Source organism: Arvicanthis niloticus, chromosome 6 (genome assembly GCF_011762505.2).
Source record: "Arvicanthis niloticus isolate mArvNil1 chromosome 6, mArvNil1.pat.X, whole genome shotgun sequence".
NCBI lineage: Eukaryota > Metazoa > Chordata > Mammalia > Rodentia > Muridae > Arvicanthis > Arvicanthis niloticus.
Genome location: NC_047663.1, coordinates 20,882,491 through 20,908,365, shown reverse-complemented (window position 1 = coordinate 20,908,365; position 25,875 = coordinate 20,882,491). Strand labels below are relative to the sequence as shown.

The window sequence follows — 25,875 nt, the reverse complement described above, 5'->3', positions numbered from 1 at the left end:
TCTCTCTCCATCTATTCCTTGATGCTCTCTAAGCTTGGTAGTTGCCACTATGGAAATCGCCGTGCTCGGCATAGAGGGTTGCACCGAGACTACTAGACCGTCACTCCAGAAGACTCGCCAGAGGCTAGAGCCACACTTCGCTTGCTAGATGCACCAGGCTTGTATTAATGCAGGCCAACTTCAAGTAAGTTGTTCAGCAGCCTGAAATGTCTCCTCTGTTTAGTCAGATCTCAAACGGTCAGTGAAAACTCCCAGAGCTATCTTATACAAGCACAACTAAGACTAAGTGAGGGTCACTGAGCTTCCAGTGTTTGGAGATTCCAAGATGCCTGAGCCTGCTAAGTCTGCTCCTGCCCAAAGACGGGCTCCAAGAAGGTGGCGACCAAAGCCCATGGCAAGAAGTGCAAGTGCAGCCACAAGGAGAGCTACTCGGTGTACAAGATACTGAAGCAAGTGCGCCCTAACATGGGCATCTCCTCCAAGGCCATGGGCATCATGAACTCTTCGTGAATGACATCCTTGAGTGCACCCCGGGCAAGGCGTTGCGCCTGGAGCATTACAACAAGTGCTCGACCATCACGTCTTGGGAGATTCAGATGGCTGTGTGCCTGCTGCTGCCTGGGGAGCTGGCCAAGCACGCTATGTCCGAGGGCACCAAGGTAGTCAAAGTACACCAGCTCCAAGTAACCTTGCCAAGAGGAGTAGAGCTGAAATCATTTCTACCACCCGTCAGTGGAAATGGGTCATACTAGCAGATTAACCACCATACTTTCAAAACTCAAGGAACAACTGATAAGCATCAGACTAGAAATTCTATAAAAATGTTCGGTGGAGAAATTTGTAGTAAGAAAGACACACCTAAGTAGAAAATTAAAATGCTCCCAGTAAAAGAAAGCTAAAAAAAAGAGAGAGACTAAACAGGGAGAAAGCATACACGTGGGCTGCTCCACCTCCCCCGTCCACGTTCAGATTATAGGACTCACTCAGCTACACACAAGCCAGAGGCCACAGGTAGCTAACTAGTCTCCAGAGTTCAAGAGAAGCCTTACTTCTCTGCCTTACTTGCTCTTCCATGACTTGATCTGTTCCAGACACACTGAATTCCAAGCAGGTAGACAGGAAGCGGTTCAGCACTTTGCGTGGCAACTCCCCAAATTTTAACCCAAATAAGAAGGGCAAACAAAATGGCCACCTTTATAAACCAATGAATGACTATCAGGAGACTTCATCCATGGCTGGCATAAACAAAGAGAGGCTGAATACTCTGGAATGCTAGGCCCAAAAGTATTTTCAGCAAATTTGCATATATATTAAGAAATCTTTCATGTATAGCACATATCCAAGTTTTGTTGCTGCTATTTCATAGACAAAGTCTTGCTTCATAGCCTAGGCTAGCCTTAAACTTCTGATCTTCCTGCTTCAGTCTCCTGAATGTTGAGATCATAGGTATGAGTCTCCACAGCCAATCTGAGGGTAATTTCTTATTTATGGTGCTAGGGATACTACCTAGAGCAGTGGTCCTCAACCTTCCTAATGCTGCAACCTTTTAATATAGTTCCTCACATTGTGGTGACCCCTGCAACCATAAAATAATTTTGTTGCTCTTCATGACTGTAATTTTGCTACTTTTATGAATCATAATGTAAGCACCTGCATTTTCACATGTTCTTAGGCGACCCCTGTGAAAGGCTGTTCAACCTCCCCAAAGGGGTCATGACCCACAGGTTGAGAACCGCTGATCTAGGGCCTTGTGCTTGTCAATTAAGTGGTACTGTTCCACTAAGCTTCATCTGCAAACCCTGAAGGCAATTTTACACAACATGCTTCACGTGCCTACATGCTGGCTATGAACTACCACATAAAAAGTGGAAGTCTCCTCCAACGGTAAGTCTATATTCACAAAGTTGAGGACTCTGAGTTCGGGATGCTTAGCTTGACTGACAACTCTTCACGTGGCTTATGATGCAAATACAACGTAGTCTGTAAAAGTTTGCAGCGTACCTGTTTTTATAATTACATGCGTAGTCTCCTCAGTAATTGCGTCAGTTAAAGTGAGGTGGTATTTTTCAGCAAACTTTTGCACAATCATCTGAAACAAAAATCAAACATTGAATTATGCTGTTAACTCTGCTATACAGCTTAAAGTATTAATTATTCTGAGTCTCCATTCTCATAAAAGGCATGTCTCTTAAAAATTTTTAAATGCTGACTGTGTGTGCTTGTGTTTCAGTGTGCACGTGGAGGTGTCAAAGGACAGTGATGTGGAGTTGCTTCTCTCTGTCCGTTTTCATGTGTGTTTTGGGGACTGAATCAGGTTGGCAGGCTTACATGGCAAACACTGTGAAGTCACTGTGATCACCCCACCCTGGCTTTTAAACATAGAACATGGCTGAAGTCTCAAAATTGATAATTTAATAAAAACTATGTATAAATCAGCCATGCATGGCACTTTTGAGTCAGAGGCAGGCAGATTCATATGAGTTCAAGGCCATTCTGGTCTACATACTGAGTTCTAGTCCAGCCAGAACTACATAGTGAGATCTTGTGTCAAAAAGTAAACAATGTCCCACATTCAAACAAGCAAACAAACAAACCTCAAACCATGTAAAAATCAGAGAAAAACATTCTAATGTCGTCTATGTAATACTAGAAGCCATGGAATTATAACCAAAGATCATATAGCTTGATTCTTTTGAGTTTCTTTACAGAATAACAGCCCACCATCCTATAATAAATTTATAAGTCTACATCTCAAACTGAGTTGTAACCAGCCTTATATAGAAAGAAAGTTCTGCTGTAGGTAATACATAGCTTAGAGCCAAGATTCAACTCTGATAGTTACAAAGCACTCAAGCAAAGGTATTTATAGATTCAGTGCAAAAATATCAATTCTCTCTTAAGAAAAAATATTGGAAGAGACTCATTCTTTCCAAAAGAAATCTAGAGTCTCTTAGCTATTATCTATCAAGCAAATAAAAAAATCAATAGGCAGTAAAAGAAATTAACCATATCCATTATGGGCACAGTTGATATAACTGGTAGCTACTGTTTGGTAAATAAGTTTGTTTACCAAAAAGCTTCCTTTCCTAGTTGTCACCACCCACACCAATATTTATGTGCCCCTTAGCCCTGCAATGGAAGCCAGCCTGTGCTGCCTCACTCCACACTACCACTGAGCACTGGCAAACAGCAGTCTGGCGAAGCTAACGCCACCCTCTTCCAACTTTGCTGTTGCCCTCTGCCAGTGTCATTGGCAATTCTGAACTGGTTAATTGCTGAAATCCCAGCTTTAAAACAGTGTTCAGTTAGACAGGCAACTGCTGAAAAGATCATCCCAATCTGGGCTTCAGAAATAATCATGTGTAATATAGTCAGAGGCTTTCACCATAAATTTAACACACTTCAGCAAGTCTAAATAGAGCTCAAAGTTTTCCTCTTTGCTTGTTTAAAGAAAACACGCACCCAAGCACTTGTAGTTTAATCTGCAGCTCAGAATTGCCCAAAGCGAAAAAGAAAACAATTAGATCACCCTAGCTATCTCTAAAACACTGAACTCACAAAACAAAAGAATATGGCAATAAAGAATTCCAATGAATAAATGGGAATTCTAGGTGTGTAAGGAAGTCCACCAGGAGCTATTTAAACAATATATATACACTGTATCTATCCAGGCAAACAAAGCTTGCCTTGCCTTTTCAATGGTGGGACACATGGGGCCATGGAGAGTCTATGCTGAGTCACTACCTGTAGAGCCATGAGGATGGGGATGGAGCCACTCCTATAAAGCCTCTATTACGTAAGAGTTTATTGCTTAATATTGCCTGTCAGTGCATAGTAAATGGCATCTACTATTAAATCCAATCGAAGGTCTGACACGTTATTATGTTACTGTAACAGTTAATTATAGGAGAAATGCATTTCCCAGAGTTGTTGGAATCTATAAGCAGCTTAAAGAGAACATGGGTTCAGTGGGCTTAATGTTTTAGTGAGTAGGAAACAAGGACCCAGGGAGGTGCCCAAATCCTAATAGGCAAGGAGTGAGTACCGCAAGGCAAACAGGACAAACAGGCCATTCCCAGGCAAGACAAAGATCAGCACTGGAGAAATGCCGCTGTCTGGCAGTGTCCCGCAACCAGCGTACACTGCCTTAGTCATGCAGACAAGTTTAGTTGACGTGAACTGAGGGGGGAAAACAATGCCTTCTGAAGAGAGTTGCTCTATCTAGTTATCTAGTTATTGCTTGTTTGCTTGTTTTATTTTGTTTGATAAAAAGGAAATTCCAATACAATTCAAAATCTCTATCATACCTCACCAAGTAATAACTGTCTTCCTACAGGTTACCCATTGCCACTACTAGTATAGCTGGCAGCCTAAGTCACATCACAGCTAGAGAGATAGAGAGGACACACTCACTACTTCTTTGGGGGTCAAGCCTGACACCACCATGGCTATTTCTCTATCCGCTCTTTCTGTTGAAGTCGTCAGTTCTGGCTGTATCTTGCTCACAGTTCCCACCACTGTGGTGTCAGCACCAGCGGCAGCTGGACTCCCAAAAGACTTAGCAACTTGACCTTGGAATATTTTCAGGGCTGAGGTTGAAGCTGGCGTGGTGCAAATGTGGGCTGGCTCTTTAGGGGACTCAGATTCGGGGTCTCTACTAGAGAAAAGGCTGATTCCAGATTCCAGGTATGGGGTTCCTTCTGCAAGGAAGACAAATTTAACTTTAGTAGCAATAAATGTTGAATTCAAGGTTCTATTTTCTATGAAGATAGAGACCCATTACGTTATGTAAGAGGATAATACATTGGTGAAAGCATAGCATCTTTTTTGTTTGTTTGTTTTTTGTTTTTGTTTTTTTTCGAGACAGGGTTTCTCTGTGTTGTCCTGGCTGTCCTGGAACTCACTCTGTAGACCAGGCTGGCCTCTGCCTCCCAAGTGCTGGGATTAAAGGCGTGCGCCACCACCACCCGGGGAAAGCATAGTATCTTAACGTCTCTAAAGAATAATATGGTATTATATGCAAAAAACCTTAACATATGAGGCTGGAGAGGAGGTTGCTCTTCCGGAAGATCCAGGTTCGGTTCCCAATACCCATACGGTAGCGCAAAACTGCCTCTAACTCTAGTTCCAGGGCATCCAATACCTTCTTCTGACCTCTATAAGTACCATGCATGTATGTGGTGCACAAACATACATGTAGGTAAAATATCCATACACATAAAATAAATAAATCTCAAAAAACATTTATTGATCGTGGATTCAGAAGGCAACTTGCTCAGACATCTCTCTGGCCCACCCATTAGATTTTACACTTTGAAAAGAAATGGTGAGACACAAAAATGCTCCTAACATGTTGAAGGTAACAGCTAAAAAATATTCATTACTTCTGTGTGTGTGTTCCTGCCCATCCATGTGATGTGATTGTCAGAGGACAATTTATTGGGGTTGGCTCTTTCCTTCTACCTTGTGAGTACCAGAAATTAAAATCACAAGTCATTAGACTTGGTGACAAGTGCTCTTACCTGATAAACCATCTTGCCAGTTCAGAAATATTTACTGTAGTCAGGCCTGGTAGCATAGGCCTATAACCCCAGCTACTTAAGGCTGAAGCAGGAGAATCACAAGTTCAAGGCATACCTGAGCTACATAGCAAGTTTAAAACTATTTTTTTCTTTTCTTTTCTTTTCTTTTCTTTTCTTTTCTTTTTGAGACAGGGTTTCTCTGTGTAGCCCAGGCTGTCCTGGAAACTCACTCTGTAGACCAGGCTGGCCTCGAACTCAGAAATCCGCCTGCCTCTGCCTCCCAAGTGCTGGGATTAAAGGCGTGCGCCACCACCGCCCGCCACCACTGCCCAGCCTAGGTCTTAAGATTCTAACAGATAAAGCGAAACACTTCAACGACCAGAGTCTATTTATTATATTCAAATGATAGGTAATCCAACATGGACAGAATTACAATTCAGACTGCAACTCCAGTAATTTTTCAAAGGTGCACTTACCTTAGCATAACAAACATCCACGATAAGCCAGTGCATTTGAAAGCTTACTAGAACAGCTTTGTAAAAGAGACAGCCAAACAAAATGTCTCTCCATTAAAAGATGAAGCATTACCTAGATCTTGCCTTGGCAAGCAAGACTGTCCTGTTAAGTTGTGTGGTTCACATGACTTCTCTGATTCAACAGGCTGAAGGAGCTCCTCCTGAGAGGGGGAGTTTCTGTTTTGAAGACCCCTAGAGCGGCCGTGTGCAGAGCACCTACTGTGTGCCAATGGAGATGTAAAAGAAGGCCTGAAAAGATGGATGAAAGAAGAAAACCATCACTACCAATTTAGAAACGCCTAATCATGACTCCTCAATAGCCAACACATGACTGAAACATCTAAACATCTGACTGCCAGAGAAATGAGGGATGACCAGCAAAAAAAAAAAAAAAAAAAAAAAAAAAAAAAAAAAAAAAAAAAAAAAAAAAAGCAAGCCCGGATTCCTTCTGCCTGCTATCATGTCACTGCTGACATATGACCCCACTTCAGGGCTGGTCTGAGGCCCTGAAGCCTGAGGCTGATCTCAGAGCTGCTGAAAAGCATGTCAGCATTTTTTTTTCTTTTGCCAAATAACCACTATTGCGAATTCAGATTCCATACACTAGTCCCCATGAGTCCACATGCATGTGAGGCCTCTTATGGAGACAGAAAACTGAGCTATGCTGGCATCACTATACTTTATTTCTATCTAATTTTGGAAGAATTTAGAGTATCACCTTTATTCCCTACCCCTTCAATGTCCAAAGCTATTCTAAAAACAAGAGGCTGGGCTGGAGAAATGGCTCAGCAGTTAACAGCACCTGTTTTTCTTCTTGGAGAGAACCTGGGTTCAAGTCCTAGCAAACACAAGTGTCCAACATTCCAGCTCCAGGATGCACATGGTACAGACATACATCTGAGGAAACCACTCACACACACAAAATAAATAAAAGCCAGGAGTAGTAGTACATGACTCAAAGTCTACCTCCCAAGGTAGAGGCTGAAGACTAGGAGTTCAAGGTCATCCTTGGCTACATGGTAAGTTCAAAGTCAGCCTGGGCTACCTGAGATCCTGTCTCAAAATATATACACAACTAAATGTAATTAAAAACAAAAAAGCCCAAAAGTCAACTCTTAGGAGTAAGCACATACCTCAGTGGCAAAGCACTTTGCCTGGCATATAAGAAGGCCTGCATTTGATCCCCACTACCACATTCCTTAAAACCTAATGATATATGTACGCAATAAGTAGTTACCCCAGTGTTCTGAGTGTTCATGACAGTATGCCAATGAAATACTTACCACTAGGCATAGCTTTAGTGCCCATGGAAGCTGATATCCCACCCCCACCACCCCCAAATCACAATGCCAGTTCCTTAGCCTTAAAAAGACGTTCTCTGTTAAGCCCAAGGCCAGGGAAAGAAAGCATTGTTAGATTATTGACAAGCTGTCACTATTCCCAAAGGGATATATACACATAATAGCAATTCAGAAAAAAAAGAGTTCTTCTGTTGCTTGGAGTGAAGATGTCTGTCCTGATAGGTGTTAAGTATCTCTGAAAATCAAAGTGGGCTGTGGTGATGCAAGCCCCTAATTCCCAAACTCAGAATCCTAACTTGACAGTCTTTTTTTATTTTCTGTATAGATTTTAGCAATGGTGATTTAAATATATATCCTGGAACAATATTCTGAATATTTCCCAGAGTAAATTAACAAATATTCTTTTTCTAAAAAGGCAAAAACTTCAATTAGGTCAAGGTCTGCCCGGAGACTACCATCAGCTAGCAGGCTTGGTTTTAAATGACAAAGTTAGACCTAAGTGCTTATTTCTTGGGTTGTACATACCCAACAAAGCCTATATCCAAAAAAAAAAAAAAAAAAAAAAAAAAAACCAAAGGAATGTGACCTAGGGTCATTAAGGGTCTAAACTGTGTACACCTAGTATTCTGAAGGCTGAAGAAAAAGTACTCCAAGTTTGGGACCAGGTTGGTCTACAGAGAAAGTTTCGGACCATCTAGGGTAACCCTGACTCAAACAAACAAACCCTCTAAACAAAACAACAACCCCCCCCCCAAAACCCAGGAAGGATGAGAGAAACATGTGCATAAGGGAGCAGGTAGAAGCCGGAAACTAACACTGAGTACCCAATTTGATTGTTCTCTACCTTACTTTTGAGGCAGGGTCTCTTTCGAGTTGACCAATTTGGATAAACTGGCTGGCCAACAGCACTAAAGAGCTTCCTGTCTTTGTGTCCCCAGAGCTGCTATTACAGGTTTGTGATACTATTTCTGGCATTTTCTAAATATGCGTATAGGTGCCCGTTGTGGTTGCATATGGACGTGTGAGTATGCTTATTTGGTTGGGTTCCATGTGGAGGCTAGAAGTCTACCCATTGGGATTCCATATGGCTATATACCCATCTCTCACTGAATCTAGAGCTCACTGCACCCAGGATCTGCCTGTCTCAGCCCCTGCCCCAGGAACCCCAGCACAGAGCTACAGCTATACAGCTACTGATAACTTTTAGATGGGTTCAAGGATCTGAACTCAGGTCGTCATGTTTGCATAGAAATCACGTGACTGACTGAGTCATAGCCACATCTCAGGGATGGAAGGAAAGTCAACAAGAGTTCAGTGTAACAAAGATGTCACTAGGATGCCACAGGTTGACGTCTCTTACCTGTGCATCCCTGACTCACTATCTCCACTGGTGGGACCATCCGGAGATTGTGGTTGGAATTTGTCATCACAAGAGCTCTTCGGATTCTGGCTTACAGGATTTTCATTAATGTTCTTTGAAGTTAAAATTGCTTTAAATAGAATGAGAAAAATCTATTTTACTTATTTGTTCTGATGGGCTTAATTCAGGTGAGAATATTGATTTTTTTTTAAAGCAGCAATCTATAATGATCAAACTAGTCCTTTTTTCTTTTTCTGTGTAACAGGACTGTCACCTGATCTCCTGCTGCCACCTCTCAAGCGCAGGGTCCCAGCTGTGTGGGATCACACCTGATTCTATGTTCCAGATTACCAAATGATTCACTTCACTGTCAGCCAGGCACTCTACCAACTGAAGTTCGCCCCAAGCCTTAAAGCTGGTATATGTCAGCAGGCAAAGGATAGCACCAGGTAGTACTAAATAATGGTAAGAAAACAAAAAAATAAACAATGTATTCTTATCTCAGAAGCAAACTGACCTATGCCAAAATCTCCTGTTATCAGGAAAGCAAAAGTACTAGAAGCACAGAGCACATCAGGGATGGCGTAGGCCTGCTGGAGCTTAAATGGGAGAAGAAGGTGGGGGTGGAGGTGGAAAGTAGGTGCAGGAAGAGTCAGATAAGATGACATTTGCCTCACACTTTCAATTACTAGGAACGCACGCTCGCTTGCTCGCACACACGCCTACCCCATGGTACTGGATAATGAATCTAGGGTAATAGGAAATAATAATGAAAGGCACAGGCAGGTGAAAATCATAACAGACCTAAGGCAAGGCTCTGGCATGTGCTATTCCCTTTGGGAAAACGGCTTAAACAAAGAAATGAACTCACTCTGTAGACCAGGCTGGGGAGCTCAGAGATCCATTTGCCTCTGTCTCCCAAGGGATGGGAATTAAAGAGGCAAGTGCTATTATGCACAGCAGAAGAAATATTTAAACATCAAAAACAATTACTGAAAATAAGTATCTTCTATCCATTGACATTTAGGTGCGACAGTGTTTACCTTTAATCTTAGTATTTTGTAGGCACAGGCAGGGGAATCTCTGAGTTCCTTGCCAGAAAAAGCTACACTGTAAGACCCTATCTCAAAAACAAAGAAGCAGGCTAGAGAGATGGCTCAGAGATTAAAAGTACTGTCTGCTCTTCCAGGGGTCCTGAGTTCAATTCCCAGCAACCACATGGTGGCTCACAACCATCTGTAATGGGATCTGGTGCCCTCTTCTGGCCTGTAGGCATACATGCTGTATACATAATAAATAAATCTTTTAAAACAAACAAGCAAACAAACAAACAAAGGTGTATGAGTCTGGAGTTGGAAGTCAGCCTGGTCTCCAGAGAGAATCTGTTCCAATAAAAAAAAAAAAAAAAAAAAAAAAAAAAAGGCATTGGAATTAAGTGTGAGCCATCATACACAGTAGAATATTTAGGCATCAGAACCAGTCCATGGATGAAGGCTCACAGGCTAAGAGTACCTGTTGCTCTCGAAGAGGGCTTAATTTGAGTCCCAGAACCATATGATGTTTGTGTAGTATCGTACAGCCTTGGAATTTCTGTTCCAGGGAACCCGATGCCCTCTTCTGACCTCTGTGGACACCAGGAGCTCACAAGCACACATATACACAGGCAGACAACAAAAATATTGAAAAATTTAAATGTATAGATTTATATATTTAAATGTGTATATATATGTATATATTTAAATGTGTATGTTTAAATTAAATATCTTTTATCCATTAAAAAGACTGGTAGTCAGGCTTAGTGTCGGAGACATGAAGGTCCAGTGTGAGTTACAGGTCAGTTAGGATCACACAGCAAAATCCTGCTGTTAAGAGAAAACAAAACAAATCTCTCTCAATCACTCAATCTCTCTCTCCTTCTCTCCCCCCCCCCCACACACACAGCAGGTTATATAAGCTGTTTATTTACTAGTCCCGACTCATTCAGAATCTACAGGGAGGATCCTAAAAAAACTGAACAAGTATCTCTAGGAGTAAATACACTGCCAGCTAGAAAAGCTCAGTTGTATCTGAAAATCACTTTTGCCACAATGAGCCATGACCTCATAAATGCTAATATTTGATTTCTGAATTACGGGGAATAATATGCGTGCCTGACATGATAGAAGCAAATCTTTAGAGGAAGATAATTTATAAAGTGTACAAATTTCTGTCCAAATATTATGCAGGTTGTGGAATAGACCTTAGGCAAACAGGAAGACCTATGCAGAAGAGCCAGACACTGATTGATGTTAAGACCCCAGGGAAGGGCTTTTTATCATTTTTAAGATCATGGGCTGGAGAGACAGCTCAGTGCTTGCTCAGATGCACATTGGTGTTTTGCCTGCATGTATATCTGTGTGAGGATGTTAGGTCTTCTGGAACAGAAGTTACAGTTAGTTGTGAACTGCCACGTGAGTGCTGGGCCTTCTGGAAGAACAGCAAGTGCTCTTAACTGCTGAGCCATCTCTCTGGCCCCTCCATGGCTATTTGACTTTACTCACTGAGGTAGTCTCTCAACCAACCCCAGAGTTTGCTGTTTGGCAAGTCTCCCTAGCCAGCTTGATCTGGGGATCCCTTGTCCCTGCCTTCTTAGGCTGGAATTACAGATGGCTGTCAGGCCCACCCATCACTTGTACCTTTTCTATAAACCTTATTAACCCTAGCACTCAAGTCTATATATTAAAAATACCTTTTTTTTTTTTTTTTTTTTTTTTTTCGAGACAGGGTTTCTCTGTATAGCCTTGGCTGTCCTGGAACTCACTCGGTAGACCAGGCTGGCCTCGAACTCAGAAATCCGCCTGCCTCTGCCTCTCAAGTGCTGGGATTAAAGGCGTGTGCCACCACCGCCCGGCCTTTTTTTTTTTTTTTTTTAAGAGACAGGGTCTCTCTCTATATAGTCCTGTCCTAGAGGTTGTTATGTAAACAAGGCTAGCCTTAACTCAGAATCCTCCTGCACCTGCCTCTCTGAGTGCCATGATTAAAGGTCTGTGATATCAGACTTTTCCTTTAAAAGGGAAAGGAAATTGAGTTTCTCTTAATATATCAGTCTAAGGTGAGAAAGGCTCAAATCTGGAGTTGCTCCCAACAGTCAAGTATTTTAGAAATGAGCCACAAAGAAACATTTTATTTGCAGACGTTCAGTGGGAGTAAAAAACAAAAAACCCACCCAACCAACCCCCTAGCGTGTATGCCAGATATGAGGTAGTAGGTTCAGGCAAATATTGAAGCCAGACACTAACAATTCTTATCTTGTGCAAGAGCACTGAAAGTCCTGTCTATTTCATAGTAACAGCAGTGACAGTACCCCAAAGATAACTGTATTGGGGATGGGACTCTGGGCTTCATTATTTGCTGATGAACTAAATGAAGATGCGGTTACAAAGACTGTACTTAAGGAGAGAGGCTGTGAAACAGCGCCATAGCAACAGTTCCCAGCTTCCCTTGCATGAGCTACTGTTTCTAAACAGAGAAATATTACAAGGCACATGTGGAGACCAAGGCCACTGTACTGAATAATGAGCAGACTTGAGTCCCTAAGAGTCAAAGGAAGGCCACAGGCCCAGAGGACTGAGGAGAAAGTGCTGGAGCAAGTCCTGTAGGACTTCGAGAGCAGAGTCAAGAAGCTGTGAAGGCTCGCTGCCCGTCTGTTCCTAAGTGCCAGTTCTTCCTGTGGTCGGCCTGCCACACACGAGGAGTCTCTAATGAAAACTTCCTTTACTCCTGATCCCTCTGCCTCCACACCCCAAGTGCTGGGATTAGCAACACAACCACCAAAGCCCACTTTCTACCTGAAAACCTAAGGTACAGCTCCTGAAACCAAAGGTCTCTTCTTAGAACTGAGAAAACCCAGGAAGCAGGTCTTCATTTTGTGATTTATCACTGTAAGGATTTCATCTGAATGGCTTTCTAAAATGATGGGGTTACCTATTACCAATCTCCAACAACTAACAGCAAGAACTATTTCTATTTCCTATGGAGTCCATGGCATCTCCGTGTAAACTCCTAGAGAAGGACACGAGTGAATGATTACTTTGGGTCCCTCTCAATGGTACATCTCTTGTGAGCAGGGACTAGGACTAAGGTTACCAAATAACTCATGGAACAACTCAGTAAATATGCGCTGAGCAAAGATCACACAATGCCAGAACTCAGTCCTCACTTTTCAAAGGAAATAAGAGAGATGGAGAAGGGAGGGAAGAATTTTGCTTATGATACTGGCATTTGCTCAGCATTACACACCTGTTCCTGGTATCTTTTGCTCCGGATCTTCCTGGGCACAAGGGTCAGCTAGGAGGGAAGGGGAGTGGCCCGAAGGCTGGTTCCCATGCTGCTCGAGCACAGCTTCCAGGTGAGCCATTTCCTGCTGGAGCTTTATCAGGTTATCCTTCATGGCTGCCCTCTGCTGTAAAACCAAACAAGAACACCAAGAAAGTTACAGACTCTGAGAGATGCACCATAAAGTAAAAATATGTCACACCAATTAATTTTAGCATGGGAACTGAAATCACCTAGTATGGAATTATGAGTTCTGGTTGAATATCCTTTAATCCAACCATACTTATGTGGTTAATGACCTTGAAATTATTTCCACTCTCCCAGATAGAGTTGTTTCACTGTAGCTCCCCATTTTCTTTTAAAGATGGGGGATGGAGTGGGGTTATAACAGTGCTTTAAGCTTAAGATTTATAAGAATCTTCACAAACTACATAAACTATGTTTCAAAGATTCAGCACTGTGAGATAAGACATTTAATCAGTCCACAAAATGTCTAATTACATTTCTTTTAAAACTCAGGTTTATGGATGCTTTATCTACATTGGATGCCTGTTGCTCTCAGAGGTCACAGAAGGGCACTGGATCCATCAGAACAAGAGCTAGGAGTTATCAGGTGAGTACCGGGAGCTGACTCCAGGTCCTCTGTAAGAGCAGCCTGTTAACCACTGAGCCATCTCAACCATTTCTTATTATTTTATTTTTAAAAGATTTGTAGCTGAGGGTAAAGATGCATCGCTATCCTCAGCTCCAAGTATCTTTAGTTTTTAAATGGATGAAATGTTGAATTATTTCCTATGACATTCTAGAAAACCTATAACAAGTTACTCTTTTCTTTGATTTATTTCTTTTATGTACATGAGTACACTGTCCCTGTCTTCAGACACACCAGAAAAGAGCAGCAAATCCCATTACAGATGGTTGTGAGCCACCATGTGGGTGCTGGGAATTGAACTCAGGACCTCTGGAAGAGCAGCCAGTGCTCTTAACCGCTGAGCCATCTCTCCAGCCCCAAGTTACTGTTTGCAACTCAAGATAATGAGCTCTTCTTGCACATGGGCTCATACTGTTTACTGATCCCCTTCAAGAAGCAATCTAGCTATCTTTAATCTCAGTATTTGGGAGGTACAGGCAGGCAGTTCTCTGTGAGTTCAAGGCCAGATTGCAGAGTGGTCTACAAAGTGAGTTCCAGAACAGCCAGAACTGTTACACAGAGAAACCTTGTCTTGAAAGCGGAAAAAAAGAAGAGTAATTTAAGCTAGGCATAGTAGCTTTAATAGCAGCAGTTGAGTTGAGGCCATCCTGGTCTACACAGTGAGTTGCAGGACAGCCAGGACTACCCAGTGAGACTCTGTCTTGATCCAGCAAGTGTAAGGTGTTTGACAAGCAAAGGATGTGGGCATGTAAGGAACTTCCCAATATATATGTCTCTTCACCCCTTTTAGAGGAAATGTCAATGTTTGGTTTTCAGCTGTGGGAGGGGAACAAAATCTGTTTCACCTTCTCTTTCTTTTTTCTGACCCTTGAAAATGACTTTGCTTTTCACTAAAATCAAGCCATTTTCTTCCTACAGCTATGCTAAATTCATAGTTCTCAGGAGAATTTTATGACCAAAAAAAAAAAAAAAAAAAAAAAAAAAAAAAAAAAAAGTATTTCAAGCTTTACAAAGGTTCCCACTGCTACTGAGACTGTACTGCTGCCAACATCTGCAGTACCACCATTGCCACCACGTGGCACCCATGAGTACTGACATCATGGATATCAGACCAATGCTTTAAAAGCTGAATTAGCAACACTCACAACTATGCCATCTAACCTCCACATGGCCATTTAACAACCCCCCAAAAACCCAAAAACAAAACCAAAGTAATCGGACCACTGCTGCAGTGACTTTCTTTTGGCTTTTTCTATAGAAAGGAATGTATAACTTAGACAAATTCTATTATAGGTAAATTGCTCAAATGCACCAGGGAGAACAAAGTCAGACAGGTTGCTATGTTTGCTTGACTCTAATTCTGGAATATCTCTTTACATCAAGACTCCTTTTTCCAAAAGGGCCTCAAATGGCATAATATGGCTCAGTTAATAAGTTAGTATTTTTGAACACTAGTCATTCCTGCCCTCAGGTTAAAATTCAGATTCCCAGATATACCATTCAAAAGTCTGAAGACACCTTGAACCTGTTATTTGTTCCGAACATATCCCATAAGCCCACTTTTCTAGAGACACTACAGGGCTCAGTGATACCTATGCATTCAGTCCATCTGTATCTTTGCCTCAGTTCCTACATCCCCTCTTTTCCCATTTGGCAAAGCCTTCTAATCTTCCAAAGCCCAGTAATAACTGTCTATCGGGACAGCAGTGTGCCTCATTACCTGGCTCAGGCTGCCAATGTATCACTATATTCAGGGGCACACACACAACTTCCCTGATGAGAGGAATCTTCCCTTTTTATTCATTTTTTTCCTTTTGTTTTGAAGACTGGTCTATGTATCCCAGGCTAGCTTCAAAGTTGAGATTCTTCTGACTAAGCTTCCTTTATGTTGGGAATGCCAATGTTATGGGTATACAAGTATGTAACACCAAGCCCCATCCCACTGCCTATCACAAAGTAATTTCTCAACAAGCATTTAATATGGAAATGAACAAATGAATAAAATCTTTGGGTCATAAAATGGGAGAGGTAGGAGGGTTGGCAAGATGGGTAAAGGTACTTGCCACCAAGCCTAATTACTTGAGGCCAAGCCTTGGGATCTACATAGTGGGAGGAGACAATGTTTGCATCTTCACCTGCCTGAGATGGCACGCACGCACGCACGCACGCACGCACACATGCACGCACGCATGCATGCACGCACGCACAGCCCATGAACATCACAAAGGTGCACTAGTGACTTAACATAAGGCACTCTGTATCATCTGTTACCTCTCAGTTCTATATAAACATAGGTAGGGGAAAGGTCCCATTGCAATTATTTTGCTAGTCCATGCTAGTCCTGATCAAAGTTACCTGTTTTGAATAGATACTTGATATAAAAACACTTTTAAAAAAATAAATCCTAGCCAGGTGGTGGTGGCACACTCCTTTAATCCCAGTAGTTGGGAGGCAGAGGCAGGCGGATTTCTGAGTTCGAGGCCAGCCTGGTCTACAGAATGAGCTCCAGGACAGCCAGGGCTACACAGAGAAACCCTGTCTCAAAAAAAAAAAAAAAAAAAAAAAAAAAAAAAAAAAAAAAAAAAAAAAAAAAATCCTGATCAAATAATGAACATATTTCTGGGAATAAGATCAGAGACACAAGAAACAACAGAGTAGTGTATTGAATGTCAGATTTAATACAGTATGGCTAAGACAGATGGAATACAAAGCTGGAACTTAAAAACAAGCAGCTAAGGAACAGAATTAGGTGACAGATATATTGACAGAGTCCCAAATCTAAGTCCAGAAAGGATCAGGAGTGGAATGAGAAGACTTAAGCCTTTTAATCAATTTTTGTTTTATTTTTTGAGACAAGTTGTCACTTTGTAGCCCTGGCTGGCCTGGAACTCAGAGATCCACCTGCTTCTGCCACTAGAGTGCTGGAACCAATAGAGGATGCTGTCTTTGGTGACAACAAAGTGACCTTAGGAATACTCAGAATTCCCAGTTTCATTTAATTTAGTATTTTTTTATGAAGAGAGAAGTCACTCACATGCTGTAGCTAAAGCACACTTGCGATTTAGGGGAGAAACAAAAGCGACTGCAGGATGATTCAGAGGGTTCCAAATCAGAGCATAGAAGCACGTGCCACCACACAGAACCTGATTTGATCCTCAGAAGTGACTCACATATTCTATCACTTGACCTCCACACATTTACCCTGGTGGCATATCCACTTACATACATATAAATATGTATGTTAAAAAAGAAAAAAAGAATATTGCTATTTTAATTCAGAGAAAATAAGCCAATGAAGATCACAGTCAGGCACAGAAAGCTGTAACCAATACTCGCTCCAGACTCACTGTGCACTTTGCCCAGGACTCTGTAGAGGAATCCAGAAGGGGCCCTCTGAAGTTGCCTAGCTAATAAGAGATAAATACAGGAAAGAAAGACCTAGACAAATCTAAGGTTTGAAATGCAAGTTTGGGACTTTTTTTTTTTTTAAAAACAAAAAGAAAGTTAGGTGATAGAACTAAGTTCTGCCTGTGAGAAAGGTAATGTTTTCCCAAGAGTCTGTCCTGGCTTTTGTGCAGAAGCACTCACACAACCCCATCCAAAAGTAGCCAGTCATCTGTGGCAATTACTAGGTGCAGGAGTGAATACCATGTACATTCTTTTCCAAGTACAAAGAGATGACTTATAGATATTAAAAAACTAGATTATAAAAGAGAAAAATTAAAAGAAATATCCATAACACAGTGAAAAGCAAGACGACCTCTAGTGGAAAGAATTCTGTAGGCTTCAATTTGGTTCAGAGAATAAGCAGATCTCTTTTTGATACAATAGTGCTTTCATATAATTTTGCTATGGGGCAAGTAGGGTTTTTAGATCTGGCTGGTTCTAAAGGTAGATTTGGTGTTCTACAGTGAGCTAGACGGTGGACATAAAAGATAGTAAGTTCCACCTAGATGCCTCAGAAATCTCACTTGAGGAAAAAACAAGGGATCATGTATGTCAGATCATTAACCCAATGACGAAATGAGCATGTGTGAGAATGGAGAGCTCACACCACCGTACAGAGGACATTACAGACTTGTGCATGCTTCTTACCTGAGTGGTTAAAATATCACTCTGTGAGCAGTCTTCAGAGAGGTTCGTTTCACTCTCATATCCAGATGCTGCTTCACACAAAATGACAATACAGTAAGAGTCAGATGTAAAATTGGATCATGAACCCTGCAGCCTGCAGTATCTATTCCTTCCCTTGCATAGCTTTATCCTCACGTCACATAAATGACTATATTTGGGACACTGGATTTCCTTTCAGAACAACAGGTGAGGTAATGAATATATTTAATCTCAGATTTTGGGAGGCAGAGGCAGGTAGATATCTGTTCCAGGCTAGCCAGAGCTATATAGACAGACTCTGTCCAAAAAGTAAAACCAAAAAGACCCCAAACAAATCAGAAAAAATTCTGCCATAAAAACTAGAAGCAAGTCTATTGAAATTAGGTCATTCGAGTTCACGCTCCCAGACATTCTGGCTGCATAAGGTATTACAAATATTTTACTTTTATTTATGTTTTCAAACATTTTTAAAAATTTATATATTTTATGTATATGAGTACACTGTCACTGTCTTCAGACACACCAGGAGAGGGCATCAGATCCCATTACAGATGGTTGTGAGCCACTGTGTGGTTGCTGGGAATTGAACTCAGGACCCCTGGAAGAGCGGTCAGTGCTCTTAACCTCTGAACCATCTCTCCAGCCCCCTTCATTTTTAACTATGTATGTGTGGGCTTATATATGAACGCAGCAGATACTCATGGAAGCCGGAGGCATTAGATCCTCGACCCCTGGAGCCACAGGTGGTTATGAGTCACCTGACATGGGTGCTGGGAACTCAACTTTGGCTTATTATAAGAAGTATCTACTTTTTTACTTTTTAATGTGCATTGGTGTTTTGCCTGCCTCCATTTGAATTTATTAGATCCCCCTGGAATTGAAGTGACAGAAAAACATGAGCTGCCACATGGATGCTGGGAATTGAACCTACATCATCTTGAAGAGCAGCCAGTGCTTTTAACAGCTAAGCCATCTCTCCAGCCATCCCCAACTCCCAAAAGTACCTACTCTTAACCACTGGAGTCTCTCCAGCCCTAGGAAGGAGATCTGACTGTATATGTTCAGCTCACTTCTATAAACTGGTGAAATAAACCAACCAAACTACCTGAATCTGGGATTATACTATCCTCTTCTTGATCGTTATCCTCTTCTTGGCAAGCTGCCATTTCCTCATTATCAGAAATCAATTCCTTGTCACTTAGGAAAGCTTCTTCATTCTCAGACTGGTGACTCCTTTGTTTGGAAGGTGGATTAAAACTGGGATCCTGGGACTCTGCGTTTGCAGGAGAACCTGGGGCAGCACTGTGCTGTGAAGAGAACATGCTGCCAGAGCATTTTGGATCTTCACTAAAGGGATGTTCCTGAGATGCCTCTATCAAGATCACCTCGTTACTGCAGTCACTGATGCTACCCTTCCATGGTGCTCGGGCCCCGTCCGCTTTCTCTGACATAGGCTGTGTCACAACACTGCTGCATCTGGGAAGTTCAGGCGTGTTGCTTATTCTGCTCAGCAAGTGTTGGAAGCAAGGAAGATCTTCATCCTCTGCAGAGTCGCTCTCTTCGGAGGATTCTAACTTCCTAGCCCCTCTGCGGAGACTCTGAGACATCAATGCATGGGTTACAGGGCTAGGGCTCCTACTGGACTCTCTTCTCAGGACACTCCCATTAAAAACAGCAGACCTCTCCATTATGTTACCTTCACCGAAGCTAGTATTTTCCCGTATTTCAACATCATCCAACAGGTCATCAGGTGTCTCAGAGCAAATCTGAAAAATTTTACCACTTCTCATAGGTTGTTCCAGATGATCTGAGAACAGAGACGGAGAGAAGTCTATACCGACAGCCTCATCCTCCTGCTTTCTAATTTCAAGATACTTATCACTTACAGGAACACTTTGCTTACAGACACCAGGCTGCGTACTATCTAATGGAAGCATGGTGTTTCCCTTAGGCCCTCTGTTTCTACCTAGTTGTCCCCGGAAGTTTTCACCAGTGGAACATACTTCATTAATACTGCCTAAGCTGGCTTCTTGACAAGCATTTCCTCTGTTATCCTGGCTAATTGTGTGCACTGTACTTTGAATAAGGGTCTCATTTTCCATTGCCTTTTCAGTTGACGATTTATGTTTCTCAAATCGTCCCTCTGTCAGAGGTTTTCTACTGTCAGTTTTTATAGATGACCTGATGGGAGAAACTGATTGTTTAAAATGTGAGTTTTGTGAAATTCCAGATTTACCTGTGGTGCTGAGTCCATTCTCACCGCTTCTGTAATGAGATGATAGACAAAGCCTAGAAACCCCAGCACACATTCTATTAACACCTGGCTTACCTTCCTGACAGGGCACAGGTAAGTCCACTGTGGCCATAACTGCCCGTACGTGACTGATTTCAGACTCTTCCTGTCCGTGACATTCTTTTTGTTTGCCTTTAGGAGTCACCTTTGGACTCGATTCCTTTGAGGGCACAGAGTGAGCACCGTCCTTTTGGGGACTTCTAGGTTTTGAAAATAAAGCAAATGACTGGCGCTTTGAAACCTGAAATGTATTCTGCAAACACTGAGTATCGAGTTCACTGTCTTCCATTTCCCTTGTCTCCTGACTGTGGTTAAGCTCCTGTCTCAAGGGGTGCTTGAAGCACTCTGTGCCACTTCCAGCATTGTTAGAACCATTGACAAGCTCCTTGGGGTTTTCACTTGCGACAAACTGAGTCATACACTGCACTGATCCTGTTCTTGCATATCTGACAGTGGTAGCTTCCAGGACTGAGACACTGTTCTGAGTGTCGCAGTCAGTGTCAGGTACCAAGGATACGCTGGTGCTCTCCTCAGATCGGTCAGTGGGTTTGCCACTGGGCTCTTCTCCCAAGACCAGATCCCCGAGTTCTTTGGTATTATCAGGCATTTGGCATGTTTCAAGTTGCTCTATTCCTTTTCTCTGAGGACTAGGATTGACAGGTCCTTGAGGTTTCCTAGGACTTGAACAGCTAGTTAATAAACCAGCTTTGTTCATTAATTTCTCTTCTGGGAAGGCATCGCTGGCACTTCTCTTCCTTACGTGTTCATTTGGCTCGTTCTTCTTGGCATCATCTGCAGGTTCAGTGTCTTCGATGAGTTGAGGTGCTCTAATGCGCCTGGCTGGCGTTTGGTTAGAATTGTTTTTCTTTGTTTCTTCACTGCTACCACAACTATCGATGTGAAGTTCAGCACGAGCAGGTGGGCTTGGATTTCTACTGATTGGTTCAAGTGGAAGAGCACACCTGGTAGAAGGCTTCCTCCTCAGTCTATTTTTCTTAGGTGCTTTTGAACTGTGGATATTTAATTCTACCTCCAAATCACTTATACTGTTGCTTACAGATCTGGCTTTAGCTGTGAAAGCAGGTTCCTTTCTCAATGATTCTATTGGATGAGTGTTTTTCTCTTTCTGAAGATTATTACCTGTTGTTTTGTTTTCCTGAAAGTTACTGGTAATACTCACTGCTTGCCCATTTGGCTCCACTTGGCCAGTTCCCTGATTTATATCTTCAGGAGTCCTTTGAACAACTGTTAAATCTGCTTTCCTGATAAAGTCCTCAGGATGAAGGCATGTACTTCTTTTACGTTTTAATTTATTTGTGAAGGGCTGCTCTTGTGTTATCTGTGGTTCTGTAGTAAGTGTGCCTATAATTTCAGTCACATGGTTTAAGTGAGGGCGGCTTCCCTTTCTCTGATAGGTTTTCCCAAATATTTTATCGTTCATATTATTCTCTACTGATTTGGAGAAGTCTCTTCCACTTTCATACATTAAAGCATTATGGGGTCCGGGGGCTGCTAAGTCTATTTTCTTTGAAGAATTGAAACATCCATCCACTTCGTTTGAAACTTCCAACACAACAGCTGCTTCAGCATTTGACTCATGCCTCCTGTCAGATGCGCTGTCAGAAGTTAACATTTCACCAGTTCTGGAAAACCACTCATTGACTTTCTGAATGCTGCTATTTAGCATCATCCAAGAAACATCGGTGGTAGCTCCAGAATTCTCAGGGCACAGACTTTTCGAATGATTCCACTTCTTTCTACCACAGAGGGAATCAACATTTGGATCTACCTTTTCCCCAGTGCTGGGAACCTGCCTGTCATTACATGTTTCTTTACTTTCAGGCCATCTGCTCTGCTGGCTCACTGCTATGCCAGACTGTTTGCTTTTATCACAGAATTCAGCCTTTTCTGCATTCATTCTGTCTTTAGTGAGCAATAAACTGCTGGTCTCATGCTGTAATGAGCTGGCATGAGCGTCTGTGCCACATGGCCCCACACGCACATTTGGAACAGAAATACTCTGACATTGTTCTGGATGCCTTTCAGTTGCATGATTCTCAGTTGGGTTCAAATCTTTATCACTGCATTGATGATGTTCAATGTTTCTTATGCCCCCAGAAAGTTCACAAGCAGCTGAAATATACAAATAATATACAAAATAACTAGGTTCTTAAAAATGAGAAACTACATACCAAATACAACTGGGGAGTAGAAACCAATCTACTAACCTTATCTATCTATCTATCTATCTATCTATCTATCTATTTAATTTTAGATATTCTTAAAAAAAATTAAGTGTATATATGTTTTGGCTTGCATCCATGTATATGCACCACAGGCATGCCTGGAGCTCACAGAAGAGAAAAGTGGGTTTCAGATAGATCCCCTGGAACTGGAGTTATGGATGGTTGTGAACTACTCAATGTGGGTGCTAGAAATCAAACCCAGGTCTTCTGCAAGAGGAACAAGTTCTCTTAACTGCTTAGCCAGTTATCCATCCCCAGGAGACTGGGTTTCTCTGTGTAACTCCGTCTGTCCAAGAAATCTCTGAGACCAGACTGGCCTTGAACTCAGAGATTCACCTGCCTCTGCCTCCCAAGTGCTGGGATTAAAGGCTTCCATCACCACAAACTGGCTTCCACTGGCTTCTTTAGAGGAGCTAACATCATAAGCTACCAAGTATACGGAAGATCTAGCTCATACGACCCCATTGTGCAGAGTCTGGTATTTTCTCAAACACAGGAATTAGAGCACATCTCTTATTTCTCTAGTTTCTTAAGATCGAAATAAAAGCAGATTAGTCCCAGCTTGGAGGCTTAAACAAAAGTATGGTTAGACTACTCTGGGTTATATAGAACTGTCTTTAAAAACAAAACAAAACAAACAAACAAACAAACAAAAACAAATTTAATGGCAGCTTCAGTTACATAAGCTATTACTCTAACTACCCCAGTCTAGTACTACTCACCAGCTTACAATGGCTGCTGAGGAAAAAATAATGACATTATAATTCTTTTTTTCTAATTAAAAAAAAAAAAAAAAAGATTTATGTATGTGAGTACTCTGTAACTGTCTTCAGACACAAACCAGAAGAGTGCATCAGATCCCATTACAGATGGTCATGAATCACCATGTGATTACTGGGAATTGAACTCAGGACCTCTGGAAGAGCAGTCAGTGCTCTTAACCACTGAGCCATCTCTCCAGCCACCGACATTTTAATTCTTTAAAAAGATGGTGTGAATTATAAATGATAAATAAAATTGGCAAATGGCCTTCAGATGAAATAATGGAACAGTATCGACCCACTGCCCCTTAGTGTCATTGTGTCAGGAAGGCCTGACTTACCCTCTCTTGTAGAGTGCAACTTGCCTTCATCTCCAGCTCCTCGAGGGGCATTCTGTAACAATTCCTGGTCTCTCACACTAAAGGGGAAAAGACAACCCTAATTAAGAAATTCTATGGACAGTCAAATGTGCAGGACCAATTATGTTAGTGTCTCTAGATAGGGCTGTAACAACCGAGCTGACTGACTCACCTTCTGAAATCTGCTCTCCAAGTACAGTCACAAAGATCAGAGTAGTGCAAAACATTGCTTTCTGGATATGCAAATACACACACACACACACACACACACACACACACACACTATCACTCATACTCACATACTCTTGAAATCATGCTCAGGGACCAGTGATAAAGAAGGGTTGAAAGATTCTAAGAACCAGAGGTTGGAAAGACCAGAGCAAAACAGTGTCTACTGGACATGACAGAAGCACTGTACTCATGAACTCACAGCAGCTTTGGTTTGCATAACGTCTGTATATGATCAAGCCTATCAACATTCTAGCACAGAGAGGGGCTCATAAGCCACACCCCTAAGGAGCTATGGACAGTTGATAGATTCTTAGGGAGAGACAGTTTCTTTCAAGGGTGTGGGGCCCTTATAGGTTGGGATTGATCACACTCAGTGGATGGTCCAACACCCTGGAGTAATGGAGAAATGGTTTGGGGTTAAGAGCACAAGTTAGGGCCTGGGTTTGATCCCAGCACCCATATGGTGGCTCATAGCCATTTGTAACTCCAGTTCCATGGGATCTGATGCATTCTTTTGGCTTCTTCAGGCACTAGGAACAAATGTGGTGCACAAATATACATGCAGGGAAAGTACTCACTCTCTCTCTCTCTCTCTCTCTCTCTCTCTCTCTCACACACACACACACACACACACATTTTTCTTTGAGACAGGGTCTCTCTATGTATTCTATCCTGGCTGTCCTAGAACTTGCTATGTACACGATGCTGTCCACAAACTCAGAGATCCACCAGCCTCTGCCTCCTGAGTGCTGGGATTAAAGGCATGCGCTAACATACCTGGTTTCATATAAAATTAAAAAAAAAAAATCTTTAATTTATATTACTGAACTATACTTGCAGCCCTCTCTCCCAATTATAAGGTTAGATAAAAGTAATTTATAAACAAAAATTACTGATAATGACCAGATAGCACAGATCTTAAGCAAGAAAACTGGGTGATTATAAATAAGATAAGATGTTTGGGTCAGGCATAGCGGTGCTGCCTTCAGTGACTTGGAAAGCAGCAGACGACCTGAGACTTAAAGGTCTACATAGTGAGTTCCTGGGCAGCCAGGGCTCTGTAGACAGACCCTGTCCCAATATAAATAAATTATTACTACCATATCTGAGAAACTCAGAACAGCCATCTGGCAGAAACAAGTGTGTGCTTACTTCCACTGTTATCTAAAACTTCTTTGGCATTAAAAAAGTCAAACAAACAAAAAAGATTTCCCAGAAAATAGATAAAACTAAATGATCCTTAAGGTTTTTTTTTCTAATACTACAATCTAAATCTAGGATCCTCAATATTAATTAGATATGAAAATACCAGCGTCATAGACAAAGGCTCTTTTTGACTCACCTGCAACCAATTGGCTTATTTACTGTCTCTTCAGAAGAATCAGATTCTTAAAAACAACAACAACAAAAAATAAATAAAACCCAAAGATCAGTCAAGGTTTTTAAGGGTCAAAACAAAACAATTCATCCCTCTTTTGTGAAATATACAGTAGTTCATCCAGAAATATTTATTATTAGTTAATACCCACTATGTGCCAGGTACAGACACATGGCTGAAAGCAGGGCCCCAAAGCCAGCTTCCTATGTCCAAATCTTTAACCTCTTTGTGAGTTAATTTCTCAGCACCTCAGGACTGACATTTTAGATAAGCTATAAAAAAAATACAGTAGCACCCATATTATAGTTAAGTGCTCCTAAATATTAACCGACAACATTTGCACTACTTTTATTAACACATAATTACTAGTATGTACATGTATGCAGAGTGTAGATGTCAGAGGACAACTTGTTGGAGCTGGTTTTCTCCTTCCACCTCCACCCTGTAGATTCTAGGGACTGAATTTAGGTGGCAAGTGCCTTTACCATCTAAGACATCTCACCACCCCCAGGAATATTTTTACAAAACAAGATTTGCTGTTGATGGAGATAAATCATGGTGCTAGTAACTCAAAATACAACCATTCTTCCAAATTTGATTATTTACTATTACTGTTATTACTATGATGATGATGATCTGGAGCTAGGGTTCTCTATGTACTCCAGCTTGACCTCACACTCATTGAGGATTCTCCCAGTTCAGCCTCTCAGATGCTGGGATGACAAGCCCAGTTACGTGCTAAGATAGAGACGCCTGTCTGAGCTCTGAGTATCGTTTTGGCCAGCTGGAGAGTAACTCAGAGCTTGGAGAATTTATCCTAGATCCCTCTA

General features: G+C 41.8%; 1 protein-coding gene and 1 pseudogene across 6 annotated transcripts in view; one reads left to right on the top strand and one right to left on the bottom strand.

Moving 5' to 3' along the window:
- The window catches only part of Brca1 (BRCA1 DNA repair associated), a 60,793-nt gene that overhangs the window by 14,119 nt on the left and 20,799 nt on the right, over positions 1 to 25,875 (bottom strand). For 2 of the 5 annotated variants that reach the window (XM_076935748.1, XM_076935750.1), the window contains exons 8-16: positions 25,010 to 25,055; positions 23,419 to 23,495; positions 18,883 to 22,203; positions 17,760 to 17,830; positions 12,977 to 13,139; positions 8,699 to 8,828; positions 6,111 to 6,286; positions 4,414 to 4,700; positions 2,002 to 2,089 (exon numbers count right to left, since the gene is read on the bottom strand). In XM_076935748.1, the coding sequence (XP_076791863.1) occupies positions 2,002 to 2,089; positions 4,414 to 4,700; positions 6,111 to 6,286; positions 8,699 to 8,828; positions 12,977 to 13,139; positions 17,760 to 17,830; positions 18,883 to 22,203; positions 23,419 to 23,495; positions 25,010 to 25,055 (4,359 nt within the window). The remainder of the gene's footprint in view (positions 1 to 2,001; positions 2,090 to 4,413; positions 4,701 to 6,110; positions 6,287 to 8,698; positions 8,829 to 12,976; positions 13,140 to 17,759; positions 17,831 to 18,882; positions 22,204 to 23,418; positions 23,496 to 25,009; positions 25,056 to 25,875) is intronic. The other 3 variants (XM_076935749.1, XM_076935751.1, XM_076935752.1) reach the window with 2 other exon arrangements.
- On the top strand, positions 142 to 18,887 carry LOC117711766 (histone H2B type 1-K-like; annotated as a pseudogene). Its single transcript, XR_013111003.1, has 5 exons — positions 142 to 659; positions 8,199 to 8,290; positions 8,964 to 9,147; positions 13,532 to 13,625; positions 18,643 to 18,887. The product of XR_013111003.1 is annotated as a histone H2B type 1-K-like (transcript).